Source organism: Sphaeramia orbicularis, chromosome 14 (assembly GCF_902148855.1).
Source record: "Sphaeramia orbicularis chromosome 14, fSphaOr1.1, whole genome shotgun sequence".
In the NCBI taxonomy this organism is placed as follows: Eukaryota; Metazoa; Chordata; class Actinopteri; order Kurtiformes; family Apogonidae; genus Sphaeramia; species Sphaeramia orbicularis.
In genome coordinates this window covers 19,744,198-19,766,946 of record NC_043970.1, presented here as the reverse complement: position 1 = coordinate 19,766,946, position 22,749 = coordinate 19,744,198, and the positions used below count along the sequence as shown (strand labels likewise).

Below are 22,749 nucleotides of genomic sequence, written 5' to 3'. Positions count from 1 at the left end.
ACCCCACGTTGCCTAGTCCACATTGTGATCTGTGAGCTCTGCTGATCTAGATTCATCTTAAACAGTTTGTGTCTTAATCAGGTCGATCCAATCTGATGTAGCTTTGAAAAAAAACATCAACAAATTCTGAAGGATACCTGAAGAAACGTGTCTCTGATTCAAGTCAGCTGGGCTCTGGAATTATAACTGAATATTTTTTTTCTCTCTTTTCCAACATTTTCCCTATAAAGTCTATAAAAGGTATTTATAAAAACCAGATGTAACTTTGGATCATCATTCTTGAGTTCTGAAAACATTCCAAATGGAGCCAAACATCCAAAGTATTTCTCCAAGAATGATCTGATGGTAATATTAATAAATAGAGGGTACTTTTTGAGGGGGTGGGGTAGAACAGAGAGGTCGTCTCCTCATAGTGGAGCTTAAAAGTGGACTTCCCAACCCCCCTTATAAGGCATTTCCCTGAGAACAGTGGGAGGGAGCGATGCAGGATATTCTCACAGGATGTGATGGCTGGACGGCAGCCGGAGCCGTGCAATGTGGAGGGAACAGTCAGCTGAGAGGAGCTTCTTTTTGGCTTGCGGCGTTCACTCGTGTTGCCTTATCGATACGCAAGTGGGTGTGTGTGTGTGAAAGCTGAGGATGTGAAATGAACTTGGTGAGGATGCACGCCAAAGATTAGTGACCAGCTGAAAGTGAGGTAAATGAACAGCTCTCTGAAGGTCTTCTAAGCATGTCGTGGGGATTGTACGGTTGGTTTTCTGCTGCTTGTTTTGTAACTTGGACCAAAGTGTGAGGGCAGAAGTTATTATAGAAGTCCGTTTCATGCATGTGAAAGAGGAGGGTTGACATTTATGGGATTGTAGCTGAAATTTTGACCAGATCTGAAATGTTTTCTTAAATTACTGTCCTCATAAATATCCCGTATTGTCTCTTTTATGTGTTTTGTGTTGCTGCATGTTCACATCTGCTTTCAGTTGGAACATCACATGAAAACGTATACTTCACTTCCACTTTTTGCAGCTTTATCACATTACTCTACATCATCTCAGAGTCAACATCATACTTTTCCTTCTACTTTTCTGATGTTTTTTTTCTTTTCAGACACACCTTTTTTTCCAAATGTGTTGATGTTTAATGTTTGTGATAAACTGAAGGATGAAGTATCTCCTCTATGGGTTGACTCAAATTCTCATCCTTCTTAAGCTAAATAAATTATTCAAAAAAACCTCTTGGATTCGATGGAAAATACATTGTAATGAAGCTGAAAGTAGGCCTGTTTCTCTGATCGCATGTAAAGCTGACTGTTTTAGCGATACATGGTTCTCACAGGACAGAGACAAACGTATGAGGATCTTATAGAGTATGAAGTATTAATGTTGATTAAACTACCAAAAGTATATAAAGTAAAAACCTATACTGTTAAAATTAATCTAAAGACATCATATATAGTAGTGAAGCACTGACAGGGAACATTTTGCTTTTACTTTTCACACTTTTATAACATTTTGCTGATAATATTTACTTTATAAAGTTTTAATGCAGTTGACTGATTTCTCCTTCCACTGCTGCTTCTTCCACTTGTGCAATGAGTAAATTATAGCAATTATAGCAATCTGTCTTTAAGTTATATTATATAATTTGTGAATTATGTACATTTTGCAATCCAGACATCACATCCTCAGGGGAGCACGTAATCTTTTCCTGACAAAGACTGTGACAATGTCTTTTTCCAAACATTTACATGATCATTTTATCATAGACAAATATTCTAAAACACTTATTAACACATGGTCAAATTCTCCGTCAACTAGGCCGTTAACTAACACTTTTCCTACATAATCTTATAATTATTGTTTATTCATATAAAATAATAAGTTTTTATATATGATGTTTGATGTTAATAATCTTTATTCAGTCTAGACTTCATCAATCCTTTAACCTCTAAGCCTAAAAAGGTCCGCTTGGATTTTTTTTCTTATTTTGACTATAAAAAAGGTTAGAATATATGCTGTGAGTGAGTCTGTTTGTTCCAGAGCCCTTTTTTTCCCGCAGATTTTTCAAAATCTAGAAATCATTTACAATTTCATGCATGTTATAATTCTTTTAAAACAGCTTTTCTCCAGCCTCTAGGACTGGCATGAGAGAAATTACCGCAATGACCCGATAAAGCCTATAAAGCACAACGTCTCAGATTTCAGAAACTGTTGGAATTTTTTCAAATGCATAAACGGTGAAAGAGTTACAGCCATCCAAACTGCATATGCAAATCTTTTATTCCTTCAGCTATCACACTTTTAAACTCTGACAGAAGCCATTTTAGTCATTTTATATGATCCCCCCCCCCCCCCTCCCTTTTTTTTTTCTTTTTTTTTTTTTAAATATTAGCAGAACCAACAGGGTCTTTTAGTCTTTTGGTCTGCATTGGTATTTATTGATGATTTATTGTTGATTATTTAAATGCATTTATTCGTAGTTGCTTTCAATAATCCTGTATTTGTGCACTGATTTATTTATGTTTGTCACATTGCACTTTGGATGTGGGCTGATGTCTGTCGTAAGCTGCAAATGAATTGCCCGTATGGGATGAATAAAGTTTTCTGAATCTGATTCTGAATATGCGGGGGGTGTATCAGCGATGACACGTTAAGTTTTAAAGGGTAAACAAGAGACATTCTGCCTTAATACACTTAATGAATCTTGTTTGATCTTATGCGACGTGTTAATGTCCAAATAACTGTGGACTTTGAAACATACAATATGTTGGGCTCGAACAGGAGGTCTTCCTCAGAACTGTTTGGCTTGAGCTCAGTGGAAACAACCAGAACCACTAATGTAAAACAAAACAAAAATCTAAACTACCTCTGTTCCTGCTTTTAACATAACCAGTTTATTCATTGAATGTAATATGTTACAGCCATAAAAGTACAACACAGTACATACAACAAAATGTCTCAAGCTTTGGTTTGTTTTCAGTCAGGTCTTAACCTTTGTTTTTATTTTTAGTTTTTTAATCACAGTTGCTGTTGTGTCCCGGAGCTGTTTACAGCCATTTATGGGGGGAAAAAAAGTACACTTAGATCTTTGACTCCACATGAGAACACTTCAATGAATGTCTTTAATTGTTGAAATTGCTCTGCGCTCATGTGTTGTTCTCACATTAGAAACTTAACGACTAACAGAGCTCTGTAGGCAAAGAGTGAAAGAGTAAAGCAATGAAACTTTACCAACTTTGGGTCACTAATAAAGAAAAAATAAGAGAAAAGTGCTAGTTGGCTTTGGTTTTAGGGATAGTGTATTGAGTCAAAATGGGAAAAAAAAAACTATGAATTGACGTTTGGAAAATTTCTCTCTGAGCTTCTATAAAAACACATTAAAATACATTCTCTTTCCCATTCCTTTTAGTGTAACCTTCATAAATCTATTATATAATTGGACATAAACCTATGTGCAGATGTAAAAATACTGGAAAACATTAGCCAGGGAGCACTTTTGTCATTTCATTTCCACACATTTTATCTCTGTCAGTAAATTCAGCCCAGTGCTACCAGGTGAGAAAACTCCCGCTTGTTCGGTTGATACGTATAGTCCCATCAGCGTGATCATATCTGCGTCTGTTCACATGTAAAACTCCCTTTTAATTTAATCTAAAACCAATCAATAATCAGTTAGAGTCTTTTCTTAAGGGAAAAAACTCATAATTTTCTGCTTCTTGGTGCTTAAATGTGAATATTTGCTGTTTTTTCCCTCCTTTCTCACAACCCTTTTCACGATTTCCAGACATTTATGGAGAAATTGAGAATATAATCAACCAATTAATCAACAGGAATCACAAATTATAAATTATTCCAGCCCTAATCTGTGCCTAAAATTCACAGTTTACACCAGCGACTGTTTTCAGGAGTGTTTACAATAATTATCAGTGAGAGAAAAGAAGTTACTCCTTGGATTTCTAGGCTGTAATTCTATGTTTAAACTCTTTGTATGATTTAACACATTTTATCTCTGAAGCAGTAAATCTTGTCTGAATCCCAAACATGTTGCGCAGCGGATGAAGTTTACCCAGTTGTCATGGAAGTGTAAAGAGATGATCAAACTGTCGGCCGTTCAGTCCTACCGAGTGCTAATCTTCTGGCATAAAAGTGTTTCTTCACAGCTCATTGTTGAACTTGGAAACAGTTTCGACAAAACAGTCACTGCTCAAACTGAGCTCTAAACTTCTCCTCGACATCCAGAGGCACGAAGTAATGAAGTACAAATACTGTAAATCTGTTATCTGTCCTTCACTTCAGCCTTTTGGAGAGTTTTTCTCTTTACTCCCTACATTTCGACACAAATATCTGTGCATTGAACTCACTTTTAAAACAGACTAATTTCTTTAATTTTAATACATTTGAAGAGAATTATCCACTATTTTTAGAAAGCACTTTCAGAGCATTAAGACAATTTCAACTGAGGTGGATGAATGAATATAACAAATGAGTATAAAAAATAACAACAACAGCAGGTGAGACATGAACAAAAGTGACAAAAATAGGCAAACATTCCAAGAATTTCCAAGGATTTTTAAACAAACTAAATAAAGTTCCAACCTACGACGGCATATTAGGGCCACATAAGAAAATAAAAGGGCTTGACACTATGAGACATTATATAATGAGAATAAAGTCGTAGTTTTAAAAAACTCATTATTTAACGAGAATAAAGTCATAAAATAATGAGAATAAAGCTGCACCCACTCATCAAATAATGGAAAACTTGGAACATTTTGTGAAGTTATACTTTTATTTGGGGTTTATGCACAAAGACCAAATACTGAGTCTATCCTCCCATCAACACGTTATCATTAGGTCGAAGGACTCACACATTGGGGTTTGTTGTAAGAACTGAACTGATTTGTAGCAAATTGCCCCTTTTGTGGAGGAGAAACTGACAAAGTGGTCGACTGCAGGGCTATCGGTGGTGACACCAGAACTATAGGGTTTGTTGTTTCTCAAGAAACTGTGAGGATTCTACTCCAACTTTTTGAGTCCAACAGAAGTAAAAGTTGCTGCTTCGCTTGTTGCGTTCGCTGTAAAACTGGAAACTCTGTCAAATTTTCAAAATATTACGACTTTAATCTCATAAAAGTACGACTTTATTCTTGTTAAATAATGAGTTTTCCTTTAAACTACCACTTTATTCTCAATATATAATGACTTTATTCTCAAACTATAATGACTTTGTTCTCGTAGTGACAAGCGTTTTTATCTTCTTTTGTGGCCCTAATACGCCGTCGTAGCAACCGATTTTAATTACACAATGCATAAAAAAACAACAGGAGGATTAAAAAACAATGTTAAAAACATGGTACATCTTCAAGAAAGTGCAGCTGTATTTTACCAAGCCTCTTATGATCACAGAAAATTATTTTAAAGCATTTTATAAATTAAATTCTGTATTTATTCCAAAAATCCATGTTTAAAGGTTCAGTGTCTGAAATATAGTGACATCTAGTGGTGAAGGTGCAAATTTCACATAGAGTCATAAATGAACTGAATTGATATTGGTGGTGGTCAAAGGTCAGAGGTCAAGTTCGCTCCAACCTCATGTCTGTTCATTCTTATCAATCCAATGTGTCCAGAACAGCTTCATGGATTTTTTTTTCTAATTTGGTAGAATGTTTCATTTAGACTTATGGTTGGACTGATTAGAGTTAGGTGGTCAAATGTCAAAGGTCACACTCACTCTGACCTCATGTTCATCCAGTCTTATGAACCTAATATCTCCAGAATGGCTTGAGGGAATTTTTCCTAATTTGTCAGAAAGTTTCATTTAGACTCATGGGAGAACTGATTGGATTTTGGTGGTCAAAGGTTAAGCTTATTCTGACCATGTGTGCCCATTCTTATGAATCCAGTATCTTCAGAGTGGCTTGATTTTTACTAATTTAGCATAACCTTTAACGTGGAGTCATTGCTGAATTGAACTGATATTGATGGTGGTCAAAGGTCAAAGGTCAAGCTTACTCTGACCTCAGTTATGTTAATTTTTATGAACCTAATATCTCAAGAAGGGCTTAACAAAACATTTCCTGACTTTCACTTAAACTCATTGATGAACTGATTAGATTTTGTTGGTCAAAGGTCAGAGGTCATGCTTTATGTGAAGACATTTTTGGCCATAACTGCTAGCAATTGAGAGAATGGTTTAAGCCAGTGGCTCCCAACCTTCTTTGGCTCATGACCCCATTTTAACATCACAAATTTCTGGCGACCCCAGACATTCAAAACTGAGACTTTTTTTTTTGCCAAAATTAATTTGTTTGTTATCATCTAATAGTTCGTTAATTTTAGACGACATTTAGTCTATATAATGTATATTATTATGGACGGAGGCAGAAAAGCCAGGTGTAGATTACTGCACAAAAGGAGAATTTTTTTTCCTTGGTCAGGATATGTACAGTCAGTCCAGCTTGGATTTACAAGGCTGACAATTAATACTGAACAAACAAGAACTCCAACTATGAATTATGGAAGAGCTGCAGCATCTGAAACCGACCACAATGAACATTTGAAAGATAAACAGTACCACAGTGCTTCAGTTTCAGCTTCAGTTTGTCATGTCTTTTATGGATTGGGATTGTCTCTGTCAACTCACCATTCAGTTTTTATTAGTAAGTTTATTTAGATTTTTAGCAATTACTAGAAATTTCAGGCAACTCTACTTGAATTCCAGGCGACCCCATGTGGGGTCCTGACCCCAAGGTTGAAAAACACTGGTATAAGTAGAGTATGATGCAAACCCATGGACACACTTGACTGAACTTATAGTTGTTTATATCAGTATTAGTGCTGTTGGTTCCTGTCGCTGCTTAGACTCATAAAAACAGGAGTTTAAACACAACACACAATTAACTAGCTGGTGGAATTCTTTGTTTGTAAAATAGCAATAAAAACTGATGCAGCCTTGTTTTGTATTAAGACTGTATCAGAAAAAGACATATTGTGATACTTAAGTGTATTCAGATTTTCCCCTAAGAGGAAGCATGTCAGCCTCACCAAGACCCCCTTGTGTCTACAGAAGCTCAGAACAGACTCTTTTCTTCTTCTTCTTCTTCTTCTTCTTCTTCTTCTTCTTCTTCTTCTTCTTCTTCTTCTTCTTCTTCTTCTTCTTTCTGTTTCATATCAGGTGACATCCACTGTGGAGGTTCACTGCTGTCTCCTACTGTGTCTGAGTGTGAACCAGAGTAAATATCACCTGAACTAAAAACAGACAAATCAATCATAACTGACATCTCTCTTTTCTGTGCATCTGTATTTTATCACTTACAATCTGCATCACACCCTGAACCTCTAATAACATTAAATAAATGAATAAAAACATATTAAATTAGCCGTGACCCTGAATTTTCTTCACATTCTTTTTTTTGCTTACTCTCAGGTAATATTTATTATTAGTTTTATGCATAATTTCCATTTAAAACTCTACCACATCTAATTTTAGAGTCTGGTGTTTGCTTTCACAAGTTGTTTTCAACCGTCTTTCATTTTGGTTTCTTTACTTTATTTCACCACAATATTTAAGTCTGTTGAGTCATGCAGTAGCTGTTTTTTTGTTTTCTCTTAACCCTATAAGACCTAAACAGCCTCCATGAACCAAAAGCATCTACTGTTATAAAAAGATTAATACATTTTCAACCCATAATCTTATCAGAACAGGTACATAATTCAAGGAAAATTCAGTTTCTCAGTGTTTTGTTGTCATCAGATATGACCCATGTGGACATTCAGAGGCTCCGTAGTGAACATGGAAACATCATCATCTTCAGTATTGATTCACCAGTAAAACCCATGGAGTTTCACAAATGAGACACTTGTTTTTATGTTCAGTTAATCATATATTTTGCCAAATATTCACTTTGTCTTAGTTTTGTCTGTTTTGATATAATTATATTTGAATATACTCTGAGCTTTTATGAACATCTACAACACAGGTGTCAAACATGCGGCCCGGGGACCAAATCCAGCCGCCAAAGGGTTCAATCCGGCCCCTGGGATGAATTTGTGAAATGCAAAAATGACATTGAAGATATTAACAATCAAGGATGTTAAAACCATTTTAGGTCATTTCAATCTAAAAATGATCAGACCAGTAAAATGCTATCATAATAACCTATAAATTATGAAAACTGTAAATTTTTCTCTTTGTTATAGTGTAAAAAAGTTACATTACACAAAAATATTTACATTTACAGACTAGCCTTTTACAAAAAATGTGAATATCTGAAATCTCTTAAGAGAAGAACATGGAATTTTAATAACATTCTCCCTGTTATTAACTGTTTTGTGTATTTTTAGATCCACTGTGATCTCTAAGTTGTGATTCACATGTATAAATAATAAACTAAGGCGTAATATTGTTAACATTGCACTTATTTTTCTTAAGAATTTACAAGTTGTTCATGTTTGTTCATGTTATGTTTGAGTACAGTTTGTAGATGTAAACATTTTTATTATGGAATTTTAATTTTTTTCACTCAAAAGTTATTATCCTATTATTATATTATTTTACTGGACCGGCCCACTTTATATCGTATTAGGCTGTATGTGGCCCCTGAATTAAAATGAGTTTGACACCCCTGATCTACAAGATCAGCGAATTAAATACAGAAAAATACCTGATTTTGACTTAAAAATGCAAAGTCCAGAGAAGAATATTCAAAATAAATGGCAGTAAATCACAAAAGAAAGGTTAAAAAGAAGAGAAGTTAACCCATAAAGACCCAAAGAGTCACCAGTGACACAAACCATCTACAGATATAAACTGTTTAACCCCTGTTGATCCATTAATCCTATCAATACAAGTAAATAATTGGTGTAAAATACAGTTTGTCATTTTTTCATGGTCATCAGATATGACCCATTTGGACGTTCAGAGGCTCCATAGTGAACGTGGAAACATCATCATCTTCTACAACTTTGATTCAGCAGTAAAACCCATGGAGCTGGATCAATGACAGTGGATGGACACACTTGTTTTTACATTCTTTTTTTTTTTTTTTTTTTTTTTACAAAAAAAGTAACTTTTTCTTCATTTAACTCTGTTTTTATATAATCAGCTTTGAATTTACTCTGAGTTTTCATGAACATCTACATGATCTGTGAATTAAATATCAGAAAATACATGATTTAATCCAAAAATTGCAAAATGTAGAAGATTTTTTTTTTTTTTTAAATGATGGTAAATCAGTTAAGAAAGGTAGAAACAGAGAAAAATTCATTTGTGAACTGCCACAAAAATAGCACTGGGTCTTTATGGGTTAAGAAGAAGAGATTTAAAGATGTTAAATGGAATGAAACTGAACTAAACCTAGTCTTTAAGTGGGTTATAAACATGTACATCCACGTCTGTAAAGTGACATGTCTGCGTTTTCTTATTTTCTGTGTTTTCCTCACGAGTACCGCTCTTTGTTTCCCATCATGCCTCTGGGTTTTTACCATTACTGTGATAATAATTACTCCCACATTGCTGCTCTACAACGTTACATGTTGTTGTTGTTTTGTGCAGAGGAACCTGTAAGGAAGATTTTTTATTTCTTTGTGCAAGTTTCCACAAACTAATGAGCGGTAGAAGTCATCTGTAAAAAGATGACTCACCGGGCCTTAGCGAGCATACGTTTTTCTGTTTCAAAACAATAAGCTACAGTCCTCTGAATTGATTACATTTAGTCAGAAGTCGTGGTGTGATTTGCTTAGTCATTGTCTTGCTGGTTTTCAGCAGTAGAGTGTAAATCAGAACAGAAAGCCCCTTTTGTATCATAAATAGCTCTGTCATAGGTCAGTGTGGCCCATAGTAGGTGTCAACTTCCCTCTTCCTTCCTTTTTTTTGAGTGTAGTATCACCTCATGTGTGTCTTCTCCATGTTGTCCGTCTCCTGCAGCACCATGTTCGCCCTCCAGCTGCTCTTCTCGCTGTTTCTCAGCTGCCTGGTGACGACCGCACGTCCTCCTCGACGCATCCCATCATGCCAAGTGGTAAGTCAAGCCTGTGGGAAAGTCATCAGATTTTACTTTAAGGATACAAACACTTCAACTCTTGGCTACACAACTGTACTTTTAATGAAACAAATTGTATTATGTTCCTTTTGGAGCAGTAAATGAATGAACAAAATGAATGAATGAAGTCCAGGGGGAGTTGTTTTTGTTGGTGTTATATGAGTAAAATCAATGAGGTTTGTCTAATATATTGTATAATCTATATTAGTAGAAAAGAGCATCAGCTGAGAAGTCATAAAGAATATGAAATAAGCTACAAACAGAGGATGAAAATCATTGTGTGTTGGGTTCTTCTTTAACTCAAGTTCATTTTTGTTGATTTTTTATCATTTTTGCTCATTTTATTGAATTTTTTTCCTTTTTTGTCACTTTTTTTGCTCATTTTGCTAATAGTTTGGTTCACTTTTTTCCCATTTGTTGGGTATCTTGGAATTTTTTGTTCATATTTATTCATTTTGTTGATTATTTTCTTATTTGTTTGTTCATTTTTGTCCATTCAGTTATTTTATGGATTAATTCATTCATCTTCCTCATTTTGGTTCATTTTGTGGCTATTTTATTCATTTTTTACTCATTTTTATGTAGTTTGCTGATTATTTTGTCAGTATCTTTTATTACCTTTATCATTTTACTCTTTTTTGCTGTTTTTTTGTTCAGTTTCTTGATTTCTGTTCATTTTATTTCTTTTTTTTTCATTTTATTTAATTTTTTTCTTTTTTGTCCCTTTTTTTTGCTCATTTTGCTAATAGTTAGATTTACTTTTTCCCCATTTGTTGGTTATCTTAATGTTTGTTTTTTTTTTCATATTTATTCATTTTGTTAAATATGTTCTTATTTGTTTGTTCATTTTTGTCCATTCGATTATTTTATGGATTAGTTCAGTCATCTTCCTCATTTGGTTCATTTTGTGACTGTTGTGGTTATTAATTTTTTTTTACCCATTTTTGTTTAGTTTGCTAATTTTTTTGTCAATATTTTACATTTTCTTTATCATTTTACTCTTTTTTTGTTCAGTTTCTTGATTTCTGTTCATTTTTTAAAATTTTTTTTTTTTTCACTTTATTGATTTTTTTGGTAATTTGCTTCATTTTTATTGGTAATCTTGATAATTTTGATGATTTTTTCTATGTAATTTTACCATTTTCATCCATTTTGTTGCTGTTTTTTTTTTTTTTTTAACTAAATCTATAAACGCTGTCTTTCACAGCATCAAATCAAAATGAACACAACCCATTCAGTCTCTTTTCTTATTGAACTGTCTTCTTTTCATTTTCATCACTGCTGTATTTTTCCTCAGTTTTCCGTTCGTTCTTCACTAATGTCAGGAATCTGCTTGTGTTGTTTCATCTGTACTTGGTTTATTTTTATTGGTTGCCCGTGGCGATGGAGATGAGGTCCTGAATCCATCAGGTGCTTGAGGTATTTTCAGATTATCTACAGGCAGACGGTTTATTTGGAAGCTTTGAGTTTGTTAGTTTTAGCCTCCGGCAGCAGACCGTCAGGGTTTAGTGTTTGGACAGAGAAATATTATCAGTGAGGATGAAAACTGTTTCCACTCAGCAGCAAAGGTCAAAAGTCAGTCAGACGCGTCGTTTGTGTAACATCGCTCTGATATTTTCCCCTTTAGTTTCTAGTGAATCGTGTTTTATTTTTGGCGCCGGCTCTTACACAAACTTCAGTAGTTCCTGTTTGTATTATGTCACTGGAAATGGAGAGTAAAATGCATCATTGTCTGATGTCGTAGACGATGTTTCCCTGGAAATAAAAGCAGACACGCAGAGAAGGTTTATGAAGGGATTAACAGGTTATTGACTGATGTTTGTACAGGCAGGAAAAACAGCTGACAGACAAAAAAATAAAATACAATAGTAATGTCATTTCACACCATATTGGGATGATTTTCATGTTACATCAGGATGATTTTCTTCATGATATAACAGCATTAAACCTTGAAATCCCAGCCTACAGATGTAATTCCATTTTGTTATGTCTTTTACATCATAAATTATGTATTGAAGATATTTGACCTATGTTTCAGTCACTCTCATTCTGTTTTTTCTTCAAAATAATTTTGTGTTGTTTTGTGTCATTACGTTAAATTACATTAGTTTGCAGAATTTTGTGTAATTTTGCTTCTTGTTGCCTCTTTAACATGATTTTTGCCTTATTGTATCTTTTAGGTTGTTTTTGTTTTGTATTTTTTTTTAATGTCAGTTTCATCCTGTCGGGTTTTTATCACAAGTTTCATTTCACTGTATCTTTTACATCTACTTTGTCCTGTTCCTGTTTTGTCACTCATCTGTAAAACCATACTTACAAAAAAAAAAAAAAGAAGCTGTCACTTAGAAGTAAAAATCAGCCTGCAAATTTTAAAACCTAAGAAACAAGTGGTGCCAGGGACAGTAAACCCTCACACGTATTGTAGCTTCTTGTGGCATGGATCCAGCTGATGTCATCATGTCTATGCATGTGCTGATGTCAGCATAGCAACTGCCTCTATATACACTATATTGACAAAAGTATTCACTCACCTGCCTTGACTCTCATATGAATTTAAGTGACATCCCATTCTGAATCAATAGGGTTTAATATGACATTGATCCACCCTTTGCAGCTATAACAGCTTCAACTCTTCTGGGAAGGCTGTCCACAAGGTTTAGGAGTTTGTTCATTGGAATTTTTGACCATTCTTCCAGAAGCGCATTTGTGAGGTCACACACTGATGTTGGACAGAAGGCCTGGTTCTGTTGGAACTGTTGGAACAGGTAGGGGCCATCCCCAAACTGTTCCCATAAGGCTGAGAGCATGGAATTGTCCAAAATCTCTTGCTTCAGCATACCAAGAGATTTGGTATTGCTTCAGACTTGGTACTGCTTCAGCATATCAATAGATTTTGGACAATTCCATGCTCCCAACTTTGTGGGAACAGTTTGGAGCTGGCCCCTTCCTGTTCCAACATGACTGTGCACCAGTGCACAAAGCAAGGTCCATAAAGACATGGATGACAGAGTCTGGTGTGGATGAACTGGACTGACCTGCACAGAGTCCTGACCTCAACCCCATAGAACACCTTTGGGATGAATTAGAGCGGAGACTGAGAGTCAGGCCTTCTGTCCAACATCAGTGTGTGATCTCACAAATGTGCTTCTGGAGGAATGGTCAAAAATTCCCATGAACACACTCCTAAACCATGTGGACAGCCTTCCCAGAAGAGTTGAAGCTGTTATAGCTGCAAAGGGTGGACCGATGTCATATTAAACCCTATTGATAAAGAATGGGATGTCACTTAAATTCATATGTGAGTCAAGGCAGGTGAGCGAATACTTTTGGCAATATAGTGTATGTGCCAAGTTTGAAGTACAGTGAAGTAATTGATGTTTTTGTAGACATTTGAAATTTTGCCCATTATAAATAAATGGGAGAAAATAAGATGTAAAAAACATTAATTAAAAATCGAACTTTGACCTACTTTTCCCAAAATATAGTGGTGTCTATTCTTGGTCACTGGCAATCTATAAACCCAGTTTGGTATGAATTCAACTAATAGTTTTGCTGCTACAGACATTTGAAATGTTGCCCATTATAAGTAAATGAGAAAAAAAAAAGAATTAAAAAATTCATAAAATATTTGAACTTTGACCTACTCTTCCCAAACAGCAATCAGATCTATTCTGGGTCACTGGCAATCTATAAACCCAATCTGGTGTGAATTCAACTAATAGTTTTGCTGCCAGAGTGTTGACAAAGCAAACAAGCAAACAAACTGAACCAAAAACAAACCCCTTTGCCTCCCCTTTGGATGGCGGGGTAATAATCATCATCGTTTTCAATAATGACATCCATTGCGACTATTTTAACTAATAACTGATACAAACATTAATACTGTGAGAGTATTTTTGGCTGTATACTGTCCAGTTCTGGTCAGATTTGAAGGGTTTTATTTGTCTGTTGGTTTAGTTTTAATCCACCAGTTTTCACATCTGAGACTGAACAGACACAGCAGGTCTTAAAATGTGACAGGATCAGGTCCCGACTGTAAAATACTCAGATACTGAAAGTAAAACTGTCACATGTGTTTACGTTTGGTGGTTTTTGCTTCTATAAATAGTCACAGCGAGGACAAAGTGAAGCCAAACATGAGTCAGTCCATCCGCTCAGTACAGAAGTAAAACACCTTCAGAACTAGACAGACTGGATGTGCAACATCATCATGTATTTTATTTTTAACTATAGGTGCAGTGATAATTATTACAAACACTGTTTTGATCCTATTTTAATCATGACATCAATCACACATATGATATTTGTTAAGTTGATGCAACTCTGTAATGATGCAGTTTCTTGTAAAACTCATAAAGTGTAAGATGATGAAAATATTATAAAAACCACACCTTACATTAATGTTGATGGACAGATACACAGACTATCATGAATTACATTATTTTTTATGGTTTTGATAATATAATATCCCTGTGGAATGCATTTAGGGACTGGACTGTTTTTTCTGTGCATTATTTCATGAACAAATGAAACTTTAATAAGAAACAGGATAAGATAGAGTAAGGCAGTTTTAATTATACAGTTGAAATGACACACACACACACACACACAAATAGTAATTCATCATTAAAAAGGAGCATAGAAAGAGATAAAGAAAAGATAAGGAAAGCAAAAGAACATTACTTGAATAAAATACGGTAACAAAGGTAAATAATATAAAACATATGTAAGAAATGATTTGTCACCGGTCATATTAATTACACAGGATATAAAACCATGTGATTATTGTTAAGGGAGTCTCATATAAACCTTGCGCTTTTGCCATTTTCTCTGTGATTTGACTAATATTATGACTAAAAGTGAAGTAAAACTCCTCCTCTGCTGTGAATCACTCGTCAGACTCAGGTTCAGTGTTTCTGATGGTGAACAGCTGCTCTGCACAGGGAATATCTCTGTCTTAGATTTTTCTAGATTTTTACATCAAACATCGTCGTTTTTCACTGAACGGTGAGTGTTTAATGAAATGAAATGGATGTAAGAGTTGAGGAATGCCACACTGAAAACGCAAGATACCACAAATATGTCCTCGTCTAGAGAATGAGCAGAAAGAGAGACAGTTTTATGAGCTGTTGTTGGACGAGTCTCAGGACACATGGCTTTAGTTATAATGTGCATTAAATATCTCAGTATATTAAGAGAAATTAGGGAAAAGACGATGAAAAGTGTGGTTGGTGATGAAGGTGTGAAGCCACAGTTAGACAGAAATGAAGAAAAATTAGCTTTTTTTCCTCAGATATTTAAAGGTTTTGTCCAGATAACCAGTCTGCACATTCTTCACTCCAGTAGAACTATGGATAGTTGTGTAAAAAAATACTTCAAATACTTAAACTGATGGAAACTAAAAGTTAAAAGTATTTCTACAGGTGGTTTTGTTGTGTGGTGTCATTTTTTTTTTTTTTTTTTAAATTCCATTAATTTGTCTAATTTACCCCCACATCTTTTACATTATTTTTTGTTGTTTTATCATTTTCATTTTTGCTGTTTGTCGTAGTTTCTGACTGTCTTTTCTCTGTGTTTTTGTTCCATCTTTGTTGGGTGAAATCAGAAGAAATAACTTATATAGGTACATATATAGGAATAACAGATAACTCCACTAAAATGCATTAAACTAAAGCAGGTTTTGAACATATAAGGACTTGACAGTACGGCTATTTATGTTAAAATGTCAGCAGTAAAGGCAAAATCTGGAGTAAAGTACCGGAATGAGGTATTTGTACTTTGTTACTTGTTAAAAATGTGGAGCAAATCAGCACTTTTAGCTGTGTTGCTATGTTTGATGCTTTGTTTTTTGGACAGTTTTATTCCTTATTACATATGGTGTTAAACCGTAAAATGAGACATCATGGTTTTTATATTCATCAGCTCCAACTGATCATCCAAACAAATTCAGAGCTTGAATAAAGATCCTTTATTAGAACAATGCTCCGTCATAAACCTCAGAGGACTGGCCTTCTTCCAAGAACATGCCGTCGATGCACTGACTCATAAATCGACCTCCAACTAAACATGGTTCTGTGTTGTGTCATGGTCAGCCGGTCTGGCAGAACGCCCACGTAATCACACATGCATGTTTGTCTTTGTTCGTAGGTCCAGATGGATGTGTTTTGCAGCGATCGCAGCCTCAGAAGCACACCGCTCAACCTTCCTCATGGCATCCGAACGTTGGACCTGTCGCGAAACCAGGTGCAGAATCTCACCCAGGAAACTCTGGCGCATCACACCGGCCTCCACCATCTGAACCTCGGCTCTAACAAAATCCACTTCATCCAGCCCGGGCTCTTCAGAGACATGACGGATCTGAAAGTCCTGGATCTGTCCAAGAACCATCTGAGTGTTTTTGCTCAGTCAAAAACCAGCGTCGGACCTCTTACTGCCGTGGAGTCGCTCGATCTTTCGGGTAACGGGCTTTTCACAGGAATGACGGACTATTTCCTCGCTGAATCCCCGTTGTTAACGAACGTTTCTCTCAACGGTAACAGCATTACCAAGATAGCACATAATACCTTCAGCGGAGCGTTGTCTTTGAGAAAAATCAACCTCCACAATAACGTCATCTTGGAGATCGAAGACGGAGCTTTTGACTCGTTAGATCATTTGACAGAACTTGATTTGTCAAAGAATTCAATCAACTGCATCACAGACTTCAACCTCTATAATTTAAAGACTCTTAATTTGAGCAAGAACAGTTTGGAGCTTTTCCGAAGCACAGTCTCAGACAATTTGTACGAACTTATCCATCTTGATCTGAGTGAAAATAAAATGTCTCTTTTGCCTCTTCTCCCTCGAAAGAACAAGCTGGAATACTTAGACGTGTCACGAAACCAAATCCAGAGTATTAACGTGACGGGTTCTATAGAAGGGCAGATTTACTTCATGTGCACATGTTTAGCTGCTCCACCAAGTTTCAGCAAACATCACCAGTGTTTTTATCACCTGAAGTACCTGGACATGAGTTACAACAGCCTCAAAAGCCTGCCTCAGTTCCTCTTTTCAACTATGGTGTCTCTGGAGGTCCTGAATGTGAGCAATAACTGCATCAGTTCATTCTCAGTCTCTGCAGGCCTTCTGAAGAACGTCAGGATCATCAACCTCAGCTATAATTCACTGCAGACTCTGACATTTGCAGAAAACGCTCTGCAGTCGTTAGAAGAGCTGTATTTAAGTGGAAACGAGCTCACTACTCTGGATTACCACACATTTCAGAGACTTCCAAACATCCGACTCCTTCACCTCCAACAAAACAATCTGAGGGTCTGTACATCAGCAGTTCCAGACCAGAACCACCCAGATCCATCTGGTTGTGTTTCATTTTCTTCTGTTTCCAATCTGGAGTATCTTTACCTTTCTGAAAACAGCCTCCAGACGCTGCCCCCCAACACGTTCTCCGACACTCCTCTGAAACTGCTGGACCTTTCCCTCAATCCAGGTCTAGACATGAAGCAGGACTCTCTACGTGGTCTGGAGAATTCACTAGTTCACCTTTTCCTGAGAGAAAACAACATCACTGAACTGAACACGGACCTGGCTTCACTGACAAGCCTGAAATATGTGGACTTGTCGACCAACCAGCTGACCACTCTACCAATGTGGAACAAAGAGTCCTCCATCGAGTCACTGAACCTCCAAAACAACAATCTGGTCTCACTGGAGTACAGCACGGTGCTGGCTCTGGAACGCACTCTGAAGACCATCTACATGGGCTCCAATCCTCTGAGCTGCTGCAGAAACCTGCCCTTCCTCCACATGGTCCAGAACTCGGCCGTGGTGGTCCCGGACATCGAGACCGTGACCTGTGTCTATATGGAGGACACAGAACCGGTAAACATCGAGAAGGTGACCCAGGAGATGTGTCAGAACCTGGAGAACGGAAGTGTGAACATCATTATGATCATAGTAGTAGGGTTGGTGCTGATGATCACGCTAGTGCTGCTAATTAAATGCTGTCACTCGAGAAGACGGAAGCGAAACCGGAGCTTCAGCGCATAGCGTGTCCATTAATATCCCACTGAACAGAAAGTAAACAGCAAACATCCATACCCCGTCCACACTGGTACAGATAATTTAGATATTTTCTCTGGTTTTCTTTAAAATAATCTGTTCACACTACCTTTGTCTTGTGCACTTGAGATAATATTAGACCTAAAAGTGTTTTTTAAAGTTAATTCTTTTACATTATATAGATTTAAGATGTGCCAAACTCCTAAAACTATGCTGAAAATGATCTACTGTAGTTAATATACTGACCGCAAAGACTGATCACATGGAAAGACAGACTATATACCTTACATACTGTATCTGCTATTGTTCTTTCAGATACATATATGTAGTGGTGCACATAGAACTGGGCATTTCTATTAATTATCATCATCAATTAATTTTTTATTTATTTTATAGGGTTTTAAAAATAAGAGGCTGATTTTCGATCCTGAGAGAAAACTGAAAAAACAAACAAAAAATACTCAACAAGAAGAGAACAGTGTAAAAACGCAAAAGGCATGTGTTAAATTAAATTGTGAATATAACGTAAGATTATACCATTGTTGTTTTATCTTCTAAATATATCATCATCATTTCCTCCAGTTGTTTTCACTCTGGAAGGCTTTCTTTAAAAAAATTAGCTGTTCGTTTGTGTAAATTCAGAGAAAATGTTTGTTTTGCAAAATATCTGTATTAGTGTGGACATGAAGGAATCTATATTTGGTATTGATGATACTTAAATACATGAATGTAAAGCTTCACCCAAAGGTTTCTGAAAAGACGCTATAAAAGCCTTGACTTGGGTTCATGTCTCATTACATTTACCTGCACATATAGTCCACTTTTTGCCTTATTCTGACGAGGACAGTTAGTTTACACGACAAATGAAAATAATTACCCAGATAAATAACAATCATATGTAGAATCAGGTATATTTTTATGAACTGCATCTCAGTTTCAGGTTTATTTATTATCATTTTAGGTGTGATGTTCAGTGGTGAGATTATCCTGCAGGTATTCAGTTTCTCCACCTGGATTTAACTCTTCTGCAGAGAGTAATGTATTTCAGATCTTTAACCCTTTAATTGATGGAATAGCCTCTCATTTCTTAAATAATTAATTTGTAGAGAGAATAAAGATTGGACTGTGGTTCAATGAAAGAAAGGTCATGTGGTCTGATGAGTACAGAGTGATGGGAGGAGAGGTGGATGAAGTGATTACCCATCATGCCTAGTGCCTAATGTACAAGCCTGTGGGGGCAGTGTTATGATCTGCGGTAAATTTAGTTGTTCAGGACTGAGTTCAACAACATTATTTCTCCAAGAGATGATGTAAATACATGTTATGATGAGGGGATAATCAAAACTAAAGGCAAGCCAAATACATTTTAGAGTTTTTTGAGCCATTTCATGTAGTTAACCTTGATTGGGATTGATAACCTTTTTTTTTCTTGCTACAACATATTATTACCTTTAACATCTGCTCTTTTCATGGAGCCCCAGACTTGCCTTAACAGAAGAAATATGAGGCAAATATTCAGGTTGAACGTCGTCCAGATCCTGATGTTTAACATGTGGCTGAAATACATCTTAAACTATATCAGTGTAAACATGGCTCACATATAAACCTAACGCCAAGAGGTTAAAAATACATTATGAGTCCACCTTCATACTGATTAACATGTTCATTTAAGATAAGATAAGATAAGATAAGACTTTATTTTTCCCACCATGAGGAGATTTAACAGTTATTTAGACATTTTATTGCATCAAATCCATAAACATAGACATTATACAAATGTTGCTGCACCAACTTGTGCCATTTCAGTTTGTTGTGTTAAAATTTCCACAGTTTTTCCAGTAGCAGATATGTTCAACCATGAGAACACAGCCTCCTATATTTAATCCTTCAAACACCTTCTTGAAAAGGTTAATGTATCTCCTAAAACCCTTTGAAAATCCAAAGTAAACTGCAGTAAAAACGTCAGTATGTAATGAGATGTGAGTTAGGATGTGTACTTTTAATCAGAAAATCCTCCAATAGCATTATATTCTAGGCTGTAATCATGGTGGACTATTATTATTAATATCATGTGCATGTAAATGTAGTGTTTTTAGACTGAACTCCATGTGTCAAAGCTGTTGATGTTCAATGAAGTGGAAGTAAAACCGTCAACTGCTGACTGATGACAACACTGACTCTCAAGAACTGTCGTTTTTAGCCGCGGTTCTTCATAAGAGAAGTGTGGACTTTTTGAGTGGACGTTTTCCTGTGGTCGACACCAAGTGGTCATTAGAGGAACTGCAGCAGCGACCTGTTTCATGTTTGACTCATCGTGTGTAAAACAAGTTCTATGAATGTAAAAGTAAGAACACTAATGATGAACTATGAGTGGCCTCCTTAGTGATGGAGAAAAATACAGATAAAACAGATGAGAGGAGAGTGTTGAAACCAGTGGTGGAAGAAGTATTCACATCACAACGTACAAATACACCAGAAAATACTCAAGTAGTGTCGGTAATATGTAGGTGAAGCTTTGAGGTAAAAGAATAGTTTGGATCTGATTCACAAATCCATCCATCCATCCATCCATCCATCCATCCATCCATCCATCCATCCATCCATCCATCCATCCATCCATCCATCCAAAGCAGTTGAATCAGTTCTTTTAATACAAAGTGTAAAAGTACTCAAATTACATTTCTTTGTCATTCTCTTGTTATATCTTCAATATAACTTCCCTGTTTTTCTTTTTCTTTTTTTTTTTTGTCACTTGATAGGGTTATCATGTAGAAGTGTTATTGTTCCATTTATCTAGGTTGAAATTTACCCTGATGTTGTTTTTTATTTTGCACAACAATGCAAAATACAAAAATAATAGATCATTTTCTTTATGTGATTTGCAACTTAGAACTGTCTTGAAAATTTAAGAAGTATAAAGTACAATATTTGTGTAAAAATACAAGAGGTAAAAGGAAAAAGATGTACAGAAATTATGTACTTGTGTTTCCTACTTCTGGATAGTGGAGGTATTTTCAAAGTTTTTCTTCATAAAATCATCTGAAAGGAAGTAAAGCTGTAGTAAAAAGTACAATATTTAGACGGATCAATCTGCAAAAAAAGTTACTGTTTTGTTATAAAAAGTTTTTTTTTTCCTTCCACCACTGGTTGAACCTCAGAAATAACTGTGAGTATCCAACTGAAACTTTCCATTAAGCTAAAAAAGAATGAAGAACGTAACACTAAACAAAGGTCATGAAACAAAGCGTCTTTCATTTGTGAAGGATGACTGAAGTCCATTCAGGTTTGGAGTCACATGACCACAGAGTGTGCTAAAAGTTACCATTGTAATGTAGTTTGCACTTTAACTTTCCTCTTGTTTATGTGATTGTGTTTTAGGCTGATGACACTAAAAATGAAGGATGCTACAACACCATAATTTATTTTTTTTTATTTTAGAACTGGTCATTGTAAACAGCAGGATTCTGTGTTATTACTATTATTGTCCCGTCATGTTGTTTTTTCTCCTTTTATTGTGTCTGAATATGTGAATGTTGTAAACGCTGTAAACGTCTTTTTAATGGACTCAGTTTTTATACAGAAACATGTAAACTTTTTATTCCCACCAGCTTATTTGACGTAATAGAATTTAAAGCGACATTTCAATTTCAGTCGACACATATTGAAAACATTTGTTCTTTGGAGCAGTTGTGGTTAAAGACACACATTATAATTTCATTCAACTTCATGTGGTGCCTTATTTATTAATGTGATTAATCACTATTCAGATTTCATGACCACAATCTGTAAAGGAGCAAAATAGTATTTAATTCTATATTAAAATGACTGCTTTTCCAGTTGTTTGTGTCTTGTTTTTGTTCTTTTGTCTGGTTCCTAAAACTGATAAAATGATCATTATTATCACAATATTATTTTATATTGTAATGATTATAGAGTTTTTAAATCTTAATGCTTTATAGGTCACTCATAGAAATACTCTGAAATTCTACATTTTAACCTTAGTGTGTTATAGGAGGAGCTAGCAAGACTTAATTATTTTGTGATTTTTTTCAAAATCTTTAATGTCATGTCGAAAATCAAGTTCAACAAGTGGTGCCAGACACAACAACCCCCACCCCTCGCACATATTGTATCTTATTTTGGCATCGATCCAGCTGATGTCATCATGTCTATGTGTGTGCTGATTTACCTCAGTTGCCTCTATATATGTGTAAACTGAAGCAATTGATGTTTTTGTAGACATTTGAAATTTCTCCCATTATAAATAAATGGGAGAAAAAAAAGATGTAAAATATTAATTAAAAATATGAACTTTGACCTACTTTTCCCAAAATGTATTGATATCTATTCTGGGTCACTGGCAATCTATAAATCCAATTTGGTATGAATTCAACCAATAGTTTTGCTGCTAGAGTGTTAACAAACAAAGAAATGAAAAACAAAAACAAAAACACACAAACAGAAACAAAACAATAGAGGGTATGCATGTGACATCATCGCTAGCGGAAGTCACCGTGGTTCCGTCCACTGAGTGGCAGAAAGAGGGAGATGAGTAGTGGCTTTGGTTTGAATCCTGCGAAAACTTTAGAACAATCTAAAAAATGGGGAAGAGCTGTTGTGCCATTGATTGCACAAATAGGTTTAAAAAGCACTCGGAG

The 22,749-nt window shown here is 35.6% G+C and overlaps 1 protein-coding gene across 1 annotated transcript; it reads left to right on the top strand.

Moving 5' to 3' along the window:
- The first annotated feature begins 469 nt into the window (after window positions 1-469).
- lrrc32 (leucine rich repeat containing 32) lies at window positions 470-21,930 on the top strand. Its single transcript, XM_030154910.1, has 3 exons — window positions 470-697; window positions 9,919-10,012; window positions 16,181-21,930. The coding sequence occupies exons 2-3, from the start codon at window positions 9,923-9,925 to the stop codon at window positions 18,077-18,079; spliced, it is 1,989 nt and encodes a 662-aa protein (XP_030010770.1). The 5' UTR covers window positions 470-697; window positions 9,919-9,922; the 3' UTR covers window positions 18,080-21,930.
- Window positions 21,931-22,749: the final 819 nt, after the last annotated feature.